Below are 22,738 nucleotides of genomic sequence, written 5' to 3' on the forward strand. Positions count from 1 at the left end.
AAAGACATGTGGTCACATGTTAAACGTGTCGTTTTGAAACGTGTGTTGTTAATTCCCATGTGAAACCAGTGTTTTCGCATACCACAATGTGATCATTTTCTAGCTTGCATGTAAGTCTGGAGATGACCATGAAGGTGAATTTGAATATTTAGGGAACTGACCCGTGCATGCTCGTAGAAGCACGTAAAAAAATTCCGCCGCCTTTTTCACTTTTTGGATATTTTTTAAATCACATTATTGATATTTAAGCAACCTCCTATTCTGGGTCTTTCAAACAAGGCATTCAATTTGAACATATACCAAAGATAGCTTTTAAATGACGTTAAAAGAGCCGCAGACAGGTAATTCAGTGATGCTCGGCTAAATGTCACTGAACAATGTTTCCTTTATAGGACTGGACTGAACAGTTGAGGTTGGACTGATATGTAATGAATCTGAATATAAAAGGGTTTCATTTGAGACTCGGATTCAGAGTCTGAGTTTACATTCTGACAATGTGATCATCGAGCATGGCTGTTTTTTGTCAGACTTATCCTATAAATCAGATCTTCATAATCATAATCAAATCTTGCTAAAATAGATTCATGCACAAATGAAGGCCTCACCTTTGTTTATCAAATATTATTGCAGACAGAATTTCATTTGACAACTACTGTTATGAAGCACGACCTGAAAAACCCTTCACCTAATTTATCTCAAATTAAATGTTTTTCTGAAAAAATAAAGCTAATAACAACAGCATGATAATTCGCAGGCAATTTCACACAGCGGCTAACCACACAGCAATAATCTACTGGGCTGTAATATTCTACTGTCTTTAAACACAAGCACCCATTCCCTATGCCGAAGCTAGAAAATTATTTGTAAATAAAGCGCAACAAATAAGATGTTTACGAAACCCAAGCAAGTACGACATTAAAAAGCAATCTATCAAACACGCTTTCCAAAGCTGTTCAGTGATATTTCAGTGAATTAGATGGAGCATTGAAAATAATGCCACTTGCCACCCCAGTGGCACTCTTAACAAGCCTCATTAACATAAAATACCTCTGGAGCACTACAGCTCCAATGAACAATATATGGCTTTATTATTTCGGCTGGATGAAAAAGAAGAGAGTGGAGGAAATGACTTGTAAATATGGAACAGAGCTGCTAAGCAACAAAAAAGGGTGGAGTAAATCTGATCCCTGTTATCTAACAAAGCAAGCCTGCCGAATCCCAACTTCACCTAACTGACGTAACTTTTGGTGATTTGATGTTGTTTTCTCTGATATATGCTTGCTTTATGGTGCAAAACACAAGCTTCTGGAACACATAAAATTATCAGATTGAAAACAAAATTTATACCTGATAATTAATTCTGAGATTCAAGAACAATCTTTTTTAGGTTTGTGCACTATTTCTACTGTAAAACAAAATCACACATTGTTGTAAAAAATTTAAATTAGAGCAATAAACTACTAATTTAAAAGTTGGGTTTGAAATAAAGTGAAAAACATGTAATTTTACTTTATTTTATGGCATTTTTTTACAATAAACAGCAAAGCACTGACAATAAATACAATTTTGATATGTCTATGAAATTTCTATAATTAGTCTATCATACATACAAAAAAGTGGCACAAAAGACATTCACATTAATAATAATGTCTAAGCTTGCTCCAATCAAGCACATTATTTGTTTAAATGGGTCATATGGCGTGAATACGTGTTTTTCAGTGTCTTTGCTGTGTTATAAGTTGCCCATGAATGTATTAGACACGTAAAATTGCAAAAATTAAAGTGTCGGAACAGAAGATGCATTCTATCTAAAAGCGAATGCTCACCCAGACCTGCCTGAAACGCCTCGTGTAACCACACCCCCACAAATCTACATCAGTTCATGGTATGAATTGACTAAGACCGCCCAAATGTAAACGCAAGTAAGGTGGGCGTACCTGTCAGTACAATTGCTTTGGAACCTGATGTTCCAAATATGGTAAGAGGAGTTACATTTCCATCACACGCTTGCCGTATTCAACCAATCACTACGCACTGGTTAACTGGCCAATCATAGCACACCTCGCTTTTCAGAGCGATGAGCTTTGTAAAAAATCTGCGCATTGCAAAGAGGAGATACAAACATGCACGGTATGTGGAAAATACAGCGTTTTTGAACCTTAAATAGTGTATACACATTGCATTACATCTAAAACAAACGATAATATTTGTTTTAGCCCTGTCATATCACCCCTTTAACAAACTAAAACAAACAATTTGGTCTGGACTTTTTCTGTGGAACGAAATTGAAAAGCTTTATTCCATACAAAGTCTGGTGATCTTGGCTGTCAAGATCAGTGAAAATTTCATTTAGTTTCACAAAAAAGGCATTGGGTTTGGATTTAAACCCAAGTCGCTCATGCTAAACAGATGAATGACACTGCTGTGGAGATATCCTAACTCTGTCAGAATGTTGATATTGATTATGTACTTGTTTGCTCTGAATGAGAGGTGAGGGGTTGTTTCGAATGACATGTTCCTCAATAAATCACACCGGAAAATATTTGTACTCAGGTCTTGTGCGAACAACTGCCATAGCAACAGTTCACAAAGGTCCTCCGCGGGGCTGTGAGAGCACCGAGCACATCAGAGTGGGCTGTGTGCCTTTGAAGAGCTGGAGAGGGCAAGTCAGGACAGAGATTTACAGCAAATACACACCTACAGTGTTTACAAGAGCAGCTGGGTTGTTTATTTGCAATAATTCTCAACAAATAAAACAGCATTGTAAGGTAAAACATCATAATGGGAATACCAGTTATCAAATTAGTCCGAATTGTTAGAGGAAAGTGTGTAAAAGAGCTGTAAAACCTGAAAAAATCCATAACTTTTGCCAAAAAAATTACAGGTTACTTCACATACTTTCTGTGGATTATAGTCAGATGACGTCAAACTGATAGCTTGGCTTTTAAATCATAATTTTAAGTGTAACATTGCAAATTGGAATAAGGAAACAGTTCTCAACACTGATTTCTATGGACTTCAATAACTGAATAAATGTATTTTGAATGGTCATATAAAGTCATATAAATTCAGCCATCTACTGTAGCTCATAAAGATCTCATTTGCAAACTTCAAATTGCTCAGTTATGAAAAAAGAGAGAAACAATTCATCTTTGTGTCTCTGACATGCGATCTGAAAAATGTCTTTATGCGGCATCTGTGAACCGACGAGAACTTGAATGGGACTTGTTTGATACAACAGACTGGCATTTCAATGAATAATGACTCCGTTCCTCATTACAAAGCCATGGTACAACTTTATAAGGGACTTATTTCTAAAGACACACGTTGTTCTTTTATTATTAATTCAGTTATATTATTTATAACACTTGTATATAGCTTTTTGTCCTGACTGAAGTGTTCTTCCCAAAAGCATTCATTCAAAACGCTGTGAGAAAATAATAGTTTAAGAGCGACATACTTTAATGGTGAGCACTGTAAATGATGACAGGATGTTTTCAGCAACATTTATTTTTTATTGGCGTGAATCAAGAATTCCCCAAATATCACCTTAAACTAACTCTAAATTTCAATGTGTACTGTGAACACCTCACCACATGCACTGATACTATAAGAACAGCTGTGCAGAATTGGCCTACACCTTGAGAAAATAAAATATGAAGAAATACCACCATATGTAAATATTCCTAGTTTAATGTTTGCTCAGAGTGGGTGGAAGACAGTCATAAGGTGACCTGCTTTAATCTAATGTCTTTACCTTGCTGATTTGTTTGAGGTGAAACACAAAAGTACAAGCTTAGTGAGACAAGACAAAAAAAAATGCCTATGAAAAATGTTAGTCTTTTGGGACCGTGTTGGTTCAAACACACCAACACGCTAACACACAAAATATAATCTTACTGCAGTCATTTTTCATAACATGAAGAATACCCAAATGGGAAATAGAAAATTGCCTTCACGTAGCCGTTTCTAGAGACATTACACAGTTAGTGTAAGCATCTCTTTTATATGAAAGTGTTCTACATGCAGACTTACATACTGCAAAATCAATTATAACTCCAAGGTGCGAATGTATATTTCGTTCTAATGACTGCTTTAATATCTCACGGCTGCCGGTTCCCCTGAATGAGTGAAAGAACCGGTCTTACATGCTAATGCCATTGGATGTTAAAGTTGCACGGAGTTTCAGTATGCCAGTCTGAGTCAATCAAATGGAAGGCGGCATCTGTTGAGTCGTACTGATGAATAATGGATAGGAGTGAAGAGAAGCTTTAGGCCTGATCCACTCGCGGTGGGGGGCTGGGAGAGGGGCACTGCAGGCCAAGTGTAGTAGCTCCCACGCTTTCCACCCTCACTACATGAACCGCCACTGACAGCCGCACCAGGGATCATGCAAACCCTTTGACTGGAGGAGGAATTGGTGGCAGGAGTCATTTTAATGAGAGAAGTCTCCCGGCAACAAACTGCACAAAAGAGCCACGGCGTTCACTTCCAAGTTTCATATTTTTAGAAATTGCACAGTAATAGCCTGGAAGTTTCATTTAAGAGAGATATAAGAGCTAGGTAGGTCTTATTGGAAGCAATGGGCCTGTACCAGCTGTGTATGATTGATGTAGGTTAAAGGATTTTGTCTGAGGATCTGTGGCTGAAATCACACACTTGCCTAAATTCGGTTCACCTTTTACACCTGTGACTATGTTCCCATAAAAAACTGATTGTGACATCATCAAAATGATAAAGGGATAGTTCACCCAAAAATGAATATTCTGTCATCATTTATTCACCCTCTTGTCATTTCAAACCTGTATGCAGGGACGGATTATGACTTTGATGTGGCCTAGGCACGGACGTTTCAAAGGCCCCCTGGCATCACATAATATAAAAAAAAAAAATAGAAAAAAAAATATGCCGAAATACCCAGGACTTAGGAGCAGTTCGCACAGAATGCATTTTTGCTTCTGAAAACACATGTCACAGCGCTCAGGAATGGTTTGAAAAAGCGCAGCGCAAACCGCAAGGGTCTCGTGGCACTCTTTTGATAACAGATATTGCCAACTTGCTATTGTAAGCAAAAGCTTACGACACTTGTCCCGCCTTTGGGGTCTTCTGATTGATGAGTGTGTGTAATTATTTCAACTTAACACAGCGTCTTAAAACCATGGCGCTTATGTGAGAGATGCTGCAAACGGCGCAGGCGTAACAGTTAAACACATCCGTCTAGAGCGCGTTGACAAAGAAAAACAATTTAAAAGTAGTTCAGCAGAAAGAAAAACGTCTTCTGTGTAAAATGCACAAAAAACAACACAAACTGGTTTATTTATATTTTGCAGTACTCGACACCTAAAAAAGCTTCTGACGTATCCAACTCATATTACGTGGGATTGGGCTTTTTCCTTGCATAATTTACATTTCTGCATTAAGAAGATGAGCATCTAACAGTCCATGCATTACAAATTAAGCAATATCAATCACCAAAGCATTTAACGTTATCTAAGGTAACGTTAAATGCTTTGGTGAAATGCTTTGGTGATTGATATTGCTTAATTTAACTTATCTTAATAAAACAGTTGGCTTTAACTTAGCTGAGAGGTATCTTTCGTGATTTCCTCAGAGAAAACTCTTCCACATTGTAATCCAAATCCAGCTGTCTCACAAGACTGCATTCAATGGCCATTAAAGACTGAGATGTCTTTGGCACATTTCTGCGGTTTTAAACTCGTTTTGTTATTTTACCTAACTGTCTTCTACACGTGACTTCTGCACGTTTATGTTACACAGTGTTTTTTAATCGCCTTTAGATGTCCCTCTCAACAGCACGAACAAACGGCAGCACTCATTGACTTTCATTTGTTTTGTGTCCGCATTATAGAACTGAATGGGTACCGCTGTTGTTCAGTTACCAACAATCTTCAAAATATTCATTCTTCAAATTTGCTAGGTTAATTTCAAAGCCAAATACCTGTTGCATCAAAGTTGGAACCCAAGTCACCAAAAAAATTACATCACTAGGCTAACTCTAGTCTCAGTGTCCGACGTCACACCCACCGTCTGATGCATAAGGTACAGTTTTCTGGAAACACTTCAGCACATTGGAAGTCGTCATCTGATTGGTTGAATTTCACAGGATTTCCGAGAGACGTGCATGTCGCGTTCTTTAACGGTCTGCCTGGAAACAACACAAAGCCGTCTGATCTAAGAAGTAAGCTGTCGTGTTTACAACGGTTGCAATAAGAATTCATCACGATCGACTAAACGCTTCATTCTTAAAAGTATTCGAGGTTCACAGCTTAAACTTATAATCATCGTTGTTGCTGTTAACCTTTGACATGTTCGTGAATGTACACCGGTCTGTTACGGCAGGGACATTTCCACGCCTCTAAACATGACGCAGCACAAAACGAAACGTGATTGGTTGCTTTACTTGTCAGTCATATGGCCTCTTGGGCGGGCATGGCCAAAGAAAGCGGCGAAAGTTCCCAGACCTTCAGTATGACGGTCTGGCTACACGAGACTAGGCTAACTCTTTATCTTGAACTACAGACGGTTGTCATTTCGCCACAAAAAAAAAATGTCTTTGGTCATGTCTCATCTAGCCTGTGGACCCGAGCCAGGACTGCCACTGTTGCCCTGAAACGAAAAAAACTGCATGATGCTACTCGATCTTATCGAGTTATGCATTAGTCTGGTGTGTACTTCAAAATTCTCTCTTCCCACTCTTCTGAGGCCTGTTTTCCTTTGTTCTGAATCAAAAAAATTACGTGACGACATCACACTAAATGACCCAACAGCCGTAAAAAGCAGTCATGTGACGACAATTCAAATACAGTACAATGGCACCATCTGTATGTGTCATACTCACACCCACCATTTTCCATTGGCTCTTAATGAAATAACACTTCTTTATTCCCGACAGGACTGAAGCTCTTGAGTAGTGCTTAGTCCGGAAACAAGGCTATAAAAAAGATCAAAGGTTTTAACTAAACATTTAACTAGGTGTACAGCTGTGAAATGATGTCTTAGGCTACATTTCTTTTTAATCTAATTCTCTTTTCTAATTCAGAGGTCTGTTAATGAAGCATATTAACTTTGAAGGAATTGGAAAATTGAATTTCTGCCGACAACTTCTTATTTCTCAAAGCATGAGATGACAACGTTCAACTGTATATATACGCACCTCTGGAAGCTCTGATTCAGTTTTAGAAGATTTATCTGTAGGTAATATAACCAAACATAATTATGGGGGAAAGCCCCCGAGGCATAAAATAGATTGAAATGACAAAGTTTTACATATAATGGGATAAGGGGCTTGATTAATTTTCTCCCGAAAGGACTGTTCATTATTAGTTACCACATCCGAATTTCAAAGGGGTGGCATTTTAATGGTATTACCTTCCATTATAAGTTATTGATTAATTACAGAGTTGACCTCAGTGTTCAAACTAAACCTTCAGCATTATCAGTTCAGTGCAAATAAGTGTCTCTCTCTGGACATGAGCTGAAGCTGACATCAGTAAATTTACATAGCTGTAATCCCTGAAATAAAATTAAGACAAACTATTACACTTCAAACTACAGACTGAACAATACACAGTTACACAAGACACATTTCAATAGTGTTTTAAACTATGTTTCAGTAACAACAAGGTCCCCTTGAAACGGGGATGTTGCCATCATGTTTACTTCCGTATTCTGACGCATTTCCGAGTGAAACAGAATTTCGAATGAGAAAAAATTGTGAGCATGGCTTGTTTTTTCCCTGCGATTTTATGGGATGTATAAAACAGCCATTGAATTTTGAAATGGAACTGGGAGCAAACTGACAGTTGATGGGGAGGAGTTAACAAATGCCCCGCCCAAGTAGTCTAATTTACGTCATTTAAGATGGATAGTCACTACAGGACAGAAGTGCATTTTCAGATTTAATTGAAGATTATGAGGGCACATGCATTTTAAAAAGAGAAGGCCTCATTCCACATGTGAGCAGCGCGTGCTTGTGTTGCAGAAGCAGAGCTGAAACAGGAGCGATCATTTCATTGCCGAGTGCACCATCCTTACATACAGTATCTATGGCTCAGATCTGTTAACGTGATTGGTTACAGGGTTATGATGTCATAAACAGAGGCAGTTTTAAACTGTATTTGGTAAGCTGCAGTTAAATCCTCTGTAATGGTTGAACATGATGAATTTGCACATGGTTTATCTTAAAGCGTATTAAAAACATCATAGAGACATATAAACAAAATTAAAAACTTGAATTTCACCACTGATGGACTTTAACACAAATTTTGACTGAAATACAAAACACACGCTTGCCTTAGGTGACTGTAGCAACATTTGGCTGCTCATCTACAGGCATTTTCTTTTACCCTGCCTGTAGAACAAAACATGTTGGATGTTGGTATTTTTCGTGCCATCGCCCCACATCATCTAATCACGATTTTAAAGTCACATGAAAACGTATGCATATATTAACTAAGGACTTGAGTAAGTGTATGCCTTGACATTTATGAATCAAAGTTGATTACATAGTCAGAGGCGGCTTCATGCTCTACCATTAAAAGGAGCAGCAATATATAATTTCTAACAGGCTGCATGTGAGTCAGACCCACGCATGAGGTCCACATATGTACCTGAGTTAAGTGTGATAATTTATAGCTGTTTGCTAGTGAAGGGCCAGAAATTCCCTCGAGGCTCTTGTTGAAGTGGGTAATGATGTATATGAGTAATAATGTACAACTCCTTGAACTCGGTCCGTTGTGCGTTTCAATTGAGTCGCGTGCAACTGATGGTCCTCATAGCAGCTTATTTTGCCTATAGATGCCCACTCAGACAAAAAGAGCTGCCTGAACGACATGTAACGTGACCAACCACGACTATCTAAACGTTCTTTTTATGGGTACGTTTATATCAAATAGGTATTTTTTGCAAATCCTTCAAAAAAAAATTATGCAAATGTGCAGCTGTTTCTACATCATACTGAAAAGGCTGCTTGTACAAAATGTACTTATTTTTACAAAACAATTTAATGACAATTTGTAACTATTTTACAAGATAGCCATTTTTTATGAATTCATTCAACTCATTTATATGTTTTAGTACGAGCTTTTGTGTCAGTCACAGTTGGGTTTTAAGGTGGGGCTTTACTTTAGTTTTTTTCTACGAATGGTACATTTTAGGCCACGTTTACACGATGAAAAACTGAAAAGTTTTTCCTTTGCGTTTTTGAAAAGTCTCACGTACACATGACAGCGTTATCAAAACTGTGTGCATTTACACGGATCCAGGATAACGGATAAAAACGATGTCATAGGGCTGCACGATAATTTATCGCGATACCACTCAATCCTATTGTAATCGAGCTGGCTGCGATATGCAATGTGTCGATATATTTTTTAATGCGTAGCTTGTCCGTGAAGCACGTCTCTGGGATCAGTAGGAAATGCTGCTCGATCTAAAAGCAGTGCGAGTTTGAGTCGCTTATAACGTGCATTTGAAAAAGTAACACCCGTCAAACATGATCATTATAAATATACTTTATTTTCATAAAAATACGTGATGAGGCTTGAGTAACAGTGAAAAAAAGATGTCCATAGGCATTTCCTAGATTCTAGAAGGTGTTACGGTCTTCTTCTGCAGTGCGTATTTGGAGTTTCCGCACGAGAGCGCCCTCTGGCTTTTGGATGCAGCAGCATTTTCCCGTTCTTCACTCAAAAGCTGTGAATAAATCACGTGATATTTATCATCGATATATCGTGACAGCCCATACGACGTAGTATGCACGCCAGGCCAAGCCATGCCATATTGTTTTGGCTATACTCGCGCGACCGAGCGCGTAATACGCATACGAGTGACGTCATCGGAAAGTTCCGTCTTGCAGTTTTACATGGAAACGAAAACGGCGGCGTTTTCAAAAAGTTGCATTTTGAGACCCGTTTTCAAAGGTTTGCGTTTTCAGTCCCCTAAAACGCCGTTTCCGTGTAAACGGACAGCCAAAACGCATACATTTTTTTGAGTTTTCAGTTGAAAACAGTCTTGTGTAAACGGCCTCTTAGTGCGATTCACATTGTACAAATTCATACGAATTAGCCACCTCATAAAGTAGCTAAGAATCCCTGTGTGGGATCAGGCTTATTTTTTACAGATATATCCAAGACAACAAAGTAGGATGCATACTGCTGCTTGTGGATATCTAGTTAACTTGCTATTTAGTTCCTTAAAGAGAAATTGAATTCAGTAACCTAGAAAATCCCAAGATTAGTTTTCATTTCATTATAAACAACCAGAAGACTTTGTTTCTAACAGATAACAAAACTAACCAACTAACCAATCAGATAGGAGCTTCACAGTTTAAGATGATGCTTTCCAGTATTGTTTGTAATATGTAAAATGCCATCAGCAAACAGACTGTGTCTAAAGCCAGATTAAATCTGTGCGATAGCTGGAACTTGTGCCACAACTTGGCGGTAGAGCAAGAACTAAAAAAGACAAAACGATTGAACGTACAGCTATAAAACGCCTCAGAACTGGCCCTTCCAACATTTCTCATGTCTAACTAGAAGAGAAAATTACCATTCTGTTTTACTCCACAACTCCAAGCCACGAGGCCAGTACCTCACAGCACTTAAGTGTAATATGCTAATAATCATCAAAGCGCTCAGTGGACACTAAACAGCTTGCCGAATGCAAATGATGCATCTTTATTATAATCTTGAGGTGTAGTGTTAATTATCAGGGCCTGAAAGGGCTTGGTATGGCTTTGCACTCGTAAACACGGCGCTCGTGAGCCTTCATCGACTGCTTGTTCAGTGCCGGGCAAGTTAGCAGGACATCCAGCAACTGCCAATAGAGCTATTGTCAGAGTTAAGGCCCTGGTCCCACTGTTAACTACACCCTACACACACACTCTGTCAGGCTACATGTAACACATGGCACTTTAGTAGCCCGCTAACAGCCTCTTCATCTCCCATTACGGCTCACAACTCTAGCCAGCAGATGCTATTCACCAACTCACACTTCTCTAAAAATACATGGCGCTGACCGAGCAAAGCACTCGACCGGGATACATCAACAAGCATAAACAAGTCAAAGAGCTCTTTTTGAATTGTGGCCCCTTCGTGAGAAAACCAAGCGCTGTTTACTTGGCAAATTATTTTGCAGGCTAATGGGCAGTTAGCTTGTAAACAATATACAGCCTTAAGCGGCTTTCAGAGCGTTCAGCTGAGGGGAAGTAAAAATTCCTGCAGGAATCATCAAGTTTGTCTGTTTATGTAGCCATGATAAATGTAGAACTCTGATGCACGGTAACTTTAAGACACGCAGAGAGCAGTAAATCTAGGTGTAAAGCAAGGCTGCAGGATATTGCACATCATTGGAGTTTTGGTTCCTCGCCACTGTCGCACTGTTTGCTTGCTTACGCGTGACTGCTTACATTGGCTTGACTGTTTTGTAAATTCTGTCAATGCTGCTTTTATTATAATGAAATGATCCAACTACAATATTAAAAACTGCACTACTTCACTTTTTCTTATACTGTATCTGCACATTTGCTTGCTACACTGTTGTTTACGGTATTATTGCAAATTCTTCATGTATATTACACAACTTTTTTTTCACGCACACTTTTTTAAAAGGCCATTTCAATGTAAGCTGGAGTGGAAATGCATGCCTGGTTCAATATGATAACTCTTATATACAGTATCATGTTTATTGTCAAAAAAAAGTATATACCGTTTTAGAAGATTACAATTTTTCAAAGAGGACAGTAAAAATCTGCAATATTGCCATGTATTGTACTCCATATGTATGTTAAATATTTATTAACGTTTTGTTTTTTGTGTTCATTTCATATGTGATTACATACTTTGTACTTTGCGATTACTTTAAGACAACGCAAAATTGTAAAAAAGCACTTTTTAAATAAATGTGAATTGAATTTTGAATTGAACGTAAATGCGATATTGTGATAACTTGCTTAATGCGGCAATATGCAATACAATAATACTTCAAGTTTGCAAAGTCAAATTGAACTACAGTTTATCAAAATATTAAAAAAAAGGAAAATTACATAACGAACACATTCTTTCTTCCACACATGCATGCATGGGCACTAACATTAAGTGCCAAATTGTGCAAAGTACACATTTGAAATATTTCAATCATTTTGATATTTCAGCTGCCCTTACGTAAAGCAAACACAAAAATTATTAAACCAAAAAGTTTTTTTAATCAAATAAACATCAAAATCTAAGCAAAGTTTGAAGGATCACAGCATGTAACCGGTTTCTTTCCAGCAACAGCCACTTGCAGCTGACATCTATAGGGGGAACATCATTTCCTGGTTTACCTGAGAGGCATTGGTGGCTAAGGTCCATTGACATTCAACGTGCAGGAGGGGAGAGTGCACAGACTGACATTAGAGGCAAAAAAATAGAAGAGTTCTCTTACACAAGAACCTGTGACTCTGCTTAGAGATGCAATCTGCAGAAGCATATAGGGGCGATTTCTCTACGCGACCACACGTCTGAGCCAGTCCAATGCACTTCAGGTTTATTATAGGGACCACAATGGAAGAGGGAGGGAGAGTGACCCTGTCACAGCCAATCATAGGAAGTGACAGTACCTCTTCGAAACATACAGGCAGCACTTTTGTTTTATTATGCCCTGCTCACTTTGATTTGTGTAGAGTGAGCGCTTGAAGAAGTTGGCCTGTATACTGGCACCAACATTCAACCCGAGAATCCCAACTCTCAGCGAACTGCATTAGTAATTATGCCATAGATTATTTGATGAGCCCGAGGAGAAACTACAAACTAGACGGAGAGATAAAATTGGGTGCCATTTGTCAGATGTTTGACATGTGCTACTGAGAATTAGCAACAGATTCAGACATGAAAGTGTAGGTGGAGATCAGAGCAAAAACGGACTCAAATTTGCTGAGAAGATTAGAAGCATTTCTGCAGGGAAATCAATATAAAAAATCATTCCAATCAAATATTTAAAAGAACAGAAAGTACAAAATAGCCTATCTGGCATTAATTTGATCCCGTCATTGGTACATTCAGGCAACGTTTACGAAATGAAGCGAATTGGTTGTGCCCTCAAAGAACGAAAGTTTCCCTTTGATGAAAAATTCAATTACAAATAAGATGTGATAAGAGGAAATTTGATTTCATTTTTGATTCAATTAGATCTCACGTCTTGCTCTCTAGGAGCTTAGTTAAGCATTCTGTAAAACTGTACGACTTTTAAAAAGTTGTCACTTACAAATCTGACATACGAATGTAAGATACAGAAATTTAAGATGCATTTATTTCCTGAATTCACACCTTTTATTTATTTGGTTTACCAAGTCAAAATGCCCACTGTGAGTTTAGAGAAGACATTTCTGCAGCAGTGGTAAACACACGTTCAGAATATGCAGATAAAAAAACCAAGCCTATGTTAGAAAAGTCTAAATATCCTCACAATTGTACACATTTGTTGTCCTATAAAGCTCTTCTGATATTTCAGACATTTCTAGTTTGTGTTTGTGCTAAAAGTTGTGGACTGTTTCCCACTGGTGGAATGATCTGCCCATCTCTACCTGAGCATCTGAATCCTTGGCTACTTTCAAGAAACATACTCAACCATGTTGTTTACAATAGGCCTCCTTTGAGAGACTTTTCATTACCATTCCCATTCATCTAAATATAGGCTAGAATATCAAAATATAAGCAATTTAAATCGAATGACTTTGCTAACAAAACCACGCAATACACATGGAACTTTTGTCAGAAGACACCGCTAATTCTAAAAGATAAAAAATAGCAAAAGATGCTTTTTGAAACCAGATGGCACAATTACAGCATCTACCAGCAGGGGCTCACTGTGCCGTGCTAACCAGCCAAACCTTGAGTATAATCAAAAAAGACTAGAAATGCAAATAATGGTTAATCATGTGCCTGTGCATAAAAACAAAGAAGATGGTTTAATCCAGGCTTTAGGACTGTAAAGCTTGACAAGATTTTAAATGTTTGGTTTCGATGATATACAGGCCTTGGCTGGATGCTCAGACACAATGATATGAATAATCTCCTGCTGAACACTCAGATTATTATTGTGGAAATGAGCCTGCATATTTCCCAGAGGTATACAAATGTGTTTCCTGACTCAAGGAAGCTATAGCATGACAAATTCCTCACTATAAGGAGGCAACTGTTCAGAAAGCCTCTCTCGGTTACTTTTCCGTAAACACACACACATTCTCTCATCCCTCATACTCCCTGAGATTTGCTCCAATTCCCATCATCAACATTTCTGACCACAGTAATCCAGGGGAATTATTAGAGTGCAGACCATAAAACCCTGGTTGAAATGCTGTAGTGGATGTTGTGATGTGTATGGTGAATTCAGCTAAAGCGAACAGCACTTTCTGCGATGGATTTGACCTGCATGCCTGTGGCGGAATAAATCCTGCAGAAATAATAGTCAGACAGCACAAGAGGCGCGTGGTCATGCCCTGCCTGTGGCTCTGAACCATTCCAACCAACATGCAGTAAAAAAACACCTCTACCATAATTCTAGCAAAAAGAGCCTTAAAACAGCGGTCAATTTTTTGCTACATAAATATTTCGTCATATTTGTGAGCCTGCCTGTGAAAAGTTATTTTTTGCAATTTACAATTCAGCACATAAATTTAGATTGAAATCAATGTTAGGAAGCCAACATCCTGTATTTTTAGTGAATAAAATCATTACTTCAGTATTACAAATGAAAGTTTGTACCGTTCTGTATCTCGATAACTTATCATTTTCTGTGATAAACACATATCACCCATTTTTGTTATTTTCTGGCTATGACAACTTTGACGCTCAAAATCTAAGGCTTAAATGGATCAATCATGTCCTTCATATTTGTGCGTTTTTATATGTAAAATGTACATAAACAAGACAATCAATTTATGCTACAGTACATGCACAATGTATGTACGCATCTACAGCACAACATACAAATATTTAAGAATCCTTTGACTAGACTGATCAGAACTGAGCTAATGAGATTACATTGCTATGGTACATACGGCGCCTGGCAAATGTTTGCAATTGCCTTTTTGGGGGTGTCATTTTTTACTTGTACTTAAACTTATAGTTGTCTTCACACATTACACTCAGATAGAATCATTTTAATGTGACAAAATAACAAGCCTCACAATTAAGATTCTTTTTTGAAGGAAACTTTCACCTTTAAAGCGGCCCTAACACACGCGGTTTCTGCCAATCTCATATTAATCTTGAGTACCTATAAAGTAGTATTGCATACTTCGTATCTTCGAAGAGTATTTAGTTTGTTCACATTTATAAAAGATAGATACAGCCAAACGATTATTTCCGAAAGCATACGGCGTGTGCGGGGGAGGGGTAGGCTGAACTAAAGCACGTGCGCACCCATTGCCAACAAAACACAGACATCAGTTTTACTCACCGCATGCGGTTCATGTCCGGCATCTTTTAGCGCTGGGACGGCTCCATATATCAGTTTCAAACCATCTCCAAATCCAGCGTTATATCCATCGTTTATATAACATCCATCACCCAAATGCAGTGAACAAACAAACACTTGAACTTCGCGAACATATGCTCTCTCTCTCTCTCCTGCACACAAGTGAAAGTGACGTCTGCGCATGCTCCTTCTCCTGCTCTCCTTGCTGCCGCGTGGGCGTGCCGCGTGCTTTTCTGGGAGAATTGTCCAATAAAGGACTAAGAAAAATTGTTAAGAAACAGTTTTATGGCCTCTCCAGATTACACAATATTTTTCATCTGTTACGATGTCACTGTGTCAGATTTTGCTATTTTGACTTTGCAAATCTTGACATGTCATTCACAAGAAACAATTGCAGACTCTGCGTGTCCTCCCGACGAGAACGGGTTTTCGTCTTTTACGACGTGGGTGACGTTGACTGCGTATGTGATGTCATTGAGTAGGAGTTACTAAAGTGACTGACTGACTTTCGGAAAGAAGCGGCTGCAGTATAAAAATAAACCATAGATATGGGAATTGAAGCAGCGTGTTTTGTACTGGCTGTTTTGGCATCAGAACAGGGCAAAAAAATAAAAAAATTCCGACAGTGGTGTGGATTGCAAGACGGGGACAGTATGGGTTGTCCATTCTACAGAACTTGAGGTAAAGTTATGTTATGTTTAGCGTCAGCAATTATTCGCCAGCATTTCTCTTTTTTAATTCTATCATGGTACTCCCTCGAGGAAACAACATACAGACAGGAGTACTGTTGCCATAACTCGACGAACTTTTCCTCCATTGCATTGTCCCACCTAGCAGCACCAACACCACTGTCTCTCCTGCACTTCGCCATGTTTGAATGTTGTGTACGGAAGAGCTTCAGTGAGAGCGCTTCTGTGCTGTGCTTCTATTGGTCAACGTCAATACAGCGTCACAGCTGTCATGAGCGACCAGGGAAAAAATTAAACATGCTAGTCTTTCTGTCGTGATGTCGTGCGACCTCGCAGGAGCAGTTTTGGCTGTCGACGTATACTATGGCGAACTATACAAGATGACACGATTGAATCTTGCGTCTCGACGCCCCATGTCATTTACAAATTACTACGATGTCCTACGACATACAAATCGGGCCAAAATGGGGCTAAACTCGTGCAATCTGGAGAGGCCATTATATGTTCGAAAAAAAACTTTCTGAAACCTGTACGATCGCTGGAGTGTATCGAGCACAGAAATACTACGTAATACGCCCAACTCGTTTTTTGACAAGTTGACCATGTTAAGCACGAGAAGACAGCACGTTTAACATTGTAAAGAAGTCAGAATGCATTACACACCGTTGCAGCACCCCTTTAAGGGAATATATTTGCAAAAGTAGTGAAGAAGATCATGAATAAATCATGCAGACCATGATCTAGCTGAATCTATTTGAACATCTAGTGGTAAGGTTATTAAAATGTTGTCGGGTGAGATTCCAATAAATAATATAGTACATATGCAACATCAATCTAATCATTACAACTGTGCGTGTTTCTAACAAACTCAAATCAATATTTGAGTCAAAGCGCTTAAAATAGTAACAACACAGTCTTTTTACTCACACAAAAATATTGATACTGAAATAAATAATGCATTTGTTTCTAACAAATGGTGACTGGTACCATTTTTAATTTTGGAGGTGGATGTACTTTGTGTGACCATCAGTGGAGAACTGCTTTCTCTTTATTACTTGCCTGCTTTAAAAGAGACCGCAGCGAGAGCATTGAAAGTACAGCAGCCGCTGTGCTATTAGATGAAAAGCTCACTATTGTGTCTCCAGCCTATAGTCATAACAGTGTCTCCCCTGCCTGGAGGAAAGAGAGAGAAATCGAGTGCATGTATGTCTGCGTGAGTTCGGAAGCTTGTATATGTGTGGGTGTAAGGCAGAGAGAGAAAAAAATAGTATGTGTGTTTATACAAGAGACAAGTCAGACAGAGAACAAGAGGAAAATGGAGCAGAGCAAGAATTGAATGCATGTCATTCAAGGTATCGTAGGCTTGAAAGTAGTTTTTGTCTTTGGTCTTTGGCCATGTCAAATGCTTATGGAAAATGTATGTGGGTCTATAGCAGAGGTGTTTAACACGGGACTCATGGTGGTACTAAAGGGGGTCTGCCAATTATTGTTTAGGGGGAAAAAATCTATATATATTTGTTAAATCTTAAAGGGATAATTCACTCAAAAATGAAAATTCTGTCATCAAAGACTTTCATCTGCTGAACACAAAAGAAGATATTTTGAAGAATGTTGGTAACAGAACGATGACAGTACCGATTCACTTATACGGACACAAACCAATGCAAGTTGATCACAGACATTCTTCAAAATATCTTCTTTTGTGTTCTACGGAAGAAAGTCATGCAGGTTTGAAATGACAAGAGGGTGAGGAAATGGTGACAGAACTTTCATTTTTGGGTGAACTACCACTTTAATATTTAATTGTCTTTCGCATGTTAGAATGCAAAAAGCAAATATAAAAAATAAAATTCTATTTAAAATCATAGATTCTGATAGGAAACAAGGTCTCTCAAAATACCAAAAAAAAATCATCCATCAACTAAGATTCTCCCATTATCATCAGTCCCAAAAATCCGGGCAATGTATCAGATATCAAACACCAAGAAAAATAACAGTGCAAACACAAAATGAAAGCACCAGTTCAGCTGATAGCAACAACAGCAGATACAGAGAGACAAGTGGGTGGTTGATAACCAATGACGTGACATACGGTTACCTTTCGTTGGGGACATTTATCAAAGAGAACTAATTCAAGCCATGCCTTAACTGTTCAGTAAACCGCCTCGCGTATGCTAACATCTCCGATCATTCTTTTATAGCATAATTGTTGTAACCGGCCCTAACTGCATATGTTTAATGTCAAAGAGCAGTATTTACAGCTACCAAACAAACAAACCATTTCCTAAAGAGGCTTTAAAAAGGTCAGTTTGACCTTCTGGTCCTGTGCAGAAACTTGTGTCAATTATTAAAAGACAAACAGACTGGCGAGACAGCTCTTCCTGCTCAAATCTATTTCAAAACCAAAAGGGTACATTTTAGGAAGATTTGAAATCTCTGCACCTCTGCTAAGACAAATGTTGTCATTACAGCCCAGCGCTGCATTCAGGTTGTTGTGTGGGTTCCCCTAATACCCAATTTACTTACAGAAATTAAGTGAATTAATCTTTCAGGAACAACCTGAACGGAACTACATCCACAATCATTTGTTTTTAAGTGGAAAAGCAGTGGTCATCGTCAAAACAAAGACGCCTTATCATTGAATTTATCACTCATTCGTATTTCTGGACAACAAATGATACATTTACAGAACATCTAAGCATGCACACTAGCACCACAGGCTTGCTTCATCAATGTGTTTTGTAAGGACCAGCAACTTGGCTTGAACTCAGGTGACCACACATTTCGTCCTGAGACAGCACTCTTGTTTTCCACGGGGTGTGCTATACTAAACCAGACGAGTGGGTTTCATTTCAATGTTTTCCCACTGTTGCACTGCACAGTAGTGGTCTACATCTTAATTGCTATGCTTCTTGCAAACCCTTCGAGTCTATCGAACAAATAATAGAGCTATTTTGTTGATTATGAATAACAATAGTCTTTAGTTCCAAGTAATTGCTGCTTAATTATGGAACAGAAGTGTTGCGGCAAAATGCGGTGTAAAAGCATTTGTTAATGTGATTTTAAACTTGCTTCTGGAAAATAATAAGTAAATAGCCTGTCAAATAATAACATTTTGACAAGACTGCGTGATTTAAATAGGCCTTTTAACACTTTTTTTATAGCTGTCACAATACCATTTTCCTATGTGCCGTCCCTAATCCCTTGGCAACTTCTAATAAGTGTCTACACTGAAGAAAATGCACAATGGCATGTTCACATTCCACTAAAATAACTGAACTCCTGATCAGGTCATTGAGCTGTCACTTCGACTATGCCTACTACTGAGAAAACAAGCCTCGCTGGTCATCTGGAGGATATGATTAAGAAAATTGCACTAATATCTTTCATTGTCCAGACTAATTATAATACAAATAATGTGCTTATGGTCCTTAAGAACACAGTACTGAAACTATACTGTATATTCTGATGTTGTTAAAATAAAGAATTGACGACTTCTAACCTCATGTCTCTGCAATTCTCTCTAACCCGAACAAATCTACTTTTTCTTTTTAATCAGACTCCTGAGAACTTTAGGGAGATGGGTGTTTATATCAAATGCTCCAGTGGCTAACAAAGAGAGCAAGAGATTTAAAAACCTCCGCAACTCAATTAACATTTACAAACTTTATCTCAAAGCTCCATCCATCTGTCAGAGAATTAACAATTTAGCTATTTTAACAGCTCAGGGTCTCTCCCACAAACAGTCACAGGGCTGGAAAATTGTCCATAATTATAAACAATCTGTTGATGAATTGTTGTTCTGCACTTTTGGCCACTTTTCTTCAAGTGGGTTTTGGCTGCTTCTAATTTTGGTCCATTAAATAAGTGACTATTCCAGGCTTCTAGTCTTCTTATTCCTGTCCACCTATAATCTGGCAAGTCTACTAACACTGTTCACCCGTTTTCATGTCTGTAACAACAATTTAAAGTGTTTAAACGTGTGCTACAATCAATATTGATTAAATTAGTCATTCATAACTTTTCTCACTATGGGAAAATTTTGACTATGTCGTGCTTTCGGCTTGGATGCAGCACAAACATGGATTTCATATTATAGACCTTCCATCTAATTATTTATAAGAACCAATCCCTCCTTGACTGTATTGATTTTGCCATGCAAACTCTCTGCAAGGCAATTAGCCAAGTAATTAAATTATGTAGTAACATAGTGGGTGCTCTATAGGCTGTTTAAAAAAATCCTTAATATTTCAAAAAATAATGTTCATAAAATTTATTTATCTTAAAAAAATGTTCTAGCCTTATTGTCATGAGAAACAAGCTGACGAGTAAGCTGTTCACCAATAAGTTACATTATATATTTTTTAAATAAATAAACACTTAATATTTAAAGTTTTATGACAGTTTAAGGTGCCATAATTTATGATCAAAACTGTTAACCACAGCATGACGTCATCATGTGTGATTCTGCTGTTACTGCTGGAATTTAAAAGGTTTCATATAAGATGTGAAATAGTTGGAATTTTGTGAATCAGCCCTTAAGTTGGCGCCACACTACCACAAGTTATCCTTTCACTGCTAAAACAACAACAAATCTGTTCCGCAGATACAGAACGCTGTTTAGCCTATGCCATGCCACATCTTTTCATGAGGCAGATAGCCACCTGTTTAAGACTTCAACCTAACCGGTAAAGCGTCGATTGTTACGCGCAATTCTGCAGAAGAGCCGGCGACTGCGTTTCAGCTTTCTCAACAAACCATCCATAAAAGCGCAAGCTCAAAAAAATCGACTTCCGAGGTGTTCAGATACTGCCAGGTTCCACGCTACAACGTCAAAAATTCTTTCCAAGTTATTTGCAATTTATTGGTGCAGCAAAAATGCATTTGGATTGTGTCTGGGTTGAAATGTCATGTACAGTACACCGCCTAAATAGTTGTGTCATCATCTCAAATTGTTACCACGGTTAGTCGTGTTGTTAAACCAATACAGTGGCAATGCATTAAACACAACCTTCATGCGATTTAAATTAAAGTCTTTATTTTCGAGTACATTCCGCTCGAGTTGCGCACACCAGCGTGTCAGCTCCGCTGCCGTGGCATTTCGGCTCTCTTAATGCCCTAACACAACAAAACAGACACGAAACGCTGCACAGTTTCAACTACAACTTACGGGAAGATGGAAAAGCAGCCTGAGAGATGCTGATGTGGCTAAAAATCCACAGCAAGAGCTTCAATCCAGTCCCGGCGGGTGGCTGCATCTTCAAGTAAATCGCGCTGCTGAGATGTAAGCGGAGACGCGCGCGTCTTGACAGTTACTTTTCCTCCTCGTGCCACAGCCAGCGAGCGCTGCGCTGTCCGGAAGAGCGGATCCAAAGAGCGAAGCCTCTAAATAAGGGAGACGCCGCACTAACCAATTGCGCTTCTCAGCAGTGTTGATATACACTATGTTAGAGCAACAATCGGTCTCTCAAGCAACAAAACAAAAAGGACTTTAACGCAGTATTTCAAGCCATTTCGTTGCGTGGAGCGAAGCGAGCCGCATTGTGCGTAATGGTTGTTTCGCGGAGGTCGCTGTCCAGGTGCTGAAGTTACTACATACAGCGCTCGCTTGTCCCACAGTCTTCTCCATATAAATACAGAACCCCCTGTCTTTGCGTTGGTACATTCCACGAAACAGCGGAGCAACCCTCGCGGGACGGGGCGCATTGCTTTGAGCGCCTTCTTATGGGCAGCACAGAATAGATAACACCTTGAATAAGAGCTCTTTTCATTTAACTAAAAAACGGTTTTGGGGGGAAAAACTAATAATTGACAGGATTTCGAACAAGGAGTTCACTGAAATTACAAGGTTGGTCATGCAAGATGTTTTAGAATACCTATTAAAATTATTTAAAAAATAGCTCAAATGTGTTGATGATAACCCTACTAGGCAGTTTAATAACACGTTCTTATCACAGTCCTGACTGAGACAGCATGCCCCAAATGTGTTCAAATAATCAATAAACATTTTTCCTATAAGAAAAAGTAAGTTGTTATAACCAAGATGTCCAAGAAAGTGATTAGAAAAATAAACCTATAAAATATTCACAGGACTTAGAAGTGTGACAGCTAACCCTGTTCTATACTTACAGTATACTATACCAGAGTATAAAGTGCTCATTGTAAATTCATGTAACTGATGATGGTTATCTCAAGCACTTTCCAGTTGATGTCTATACTAATGGTTATTTCTGTCTGTATTATTGCACTATATTTACATTTACATTTTTGCAATTGGCAGACAATTTTATCCAAAGCGACTTACATTGCATTATACTGTACATTTGTTTCTGATATATGCAATCGATTGAACCCATGACCTTGGTGTTGCAAGTGCAATGCTTTAACCAAGCTACAGGAAAGCATATGTAAAAGTTTTTACCCTCGAGACATCCGCCTAAACATACAGCATATTGTCATATGTGGAATATGTTGATGTTTTCCCACCTGTTTAAGAAGCAAACTATCATCATCATCTCAGCAGAGTACAGGAGAAACACCATCTGTGCAAAGCAAGAGGGGGACAGCATCTA

The 22,738-nt window shown here is 38.5% G+C and overlaps 1 protein-coding gene across 1 annotated transcript in view; it reads right to left on the reverse strand.

Annotated features, from left to right (window-relative positions):
- Positions 1-21,793, reverse strand: part of cntnap2a (contactin associated protein 2a) — a 279,945-nt gene extending 258,152 nt beyond the window's left edge. Inside the window, exon 1 of the mRNA XM_057322754.1 lies at positions 21,337-21,793. Coding sequence (XP_057178737.1) covers positions 21,337-21,424 — 88 coding nt within the window. The 5' untranslated portion in view covers positions 21,425-21,793. The remainder of the gene's footprint in view (positions 1-21,336) is intronic.
- Between the last annotated feature and the right edge of the window lie 945 nt (positions 21,794-22,738).

This window comes from Triplophysa rosa, linkage group LG23 (assembly GCF_024868665.1).
Source record: "Triplophysa rosa linkage group LG23, Trosa_1v2, whole genome shotgun sequence".
Taxonomy (NCBI): domain Eukaryota; kingdom Metazoa; phylum Chordata; class Actinopteri; order Cypriniformes; family Nemacheilidae; genus Triplophysa; species Triplophysa rosa.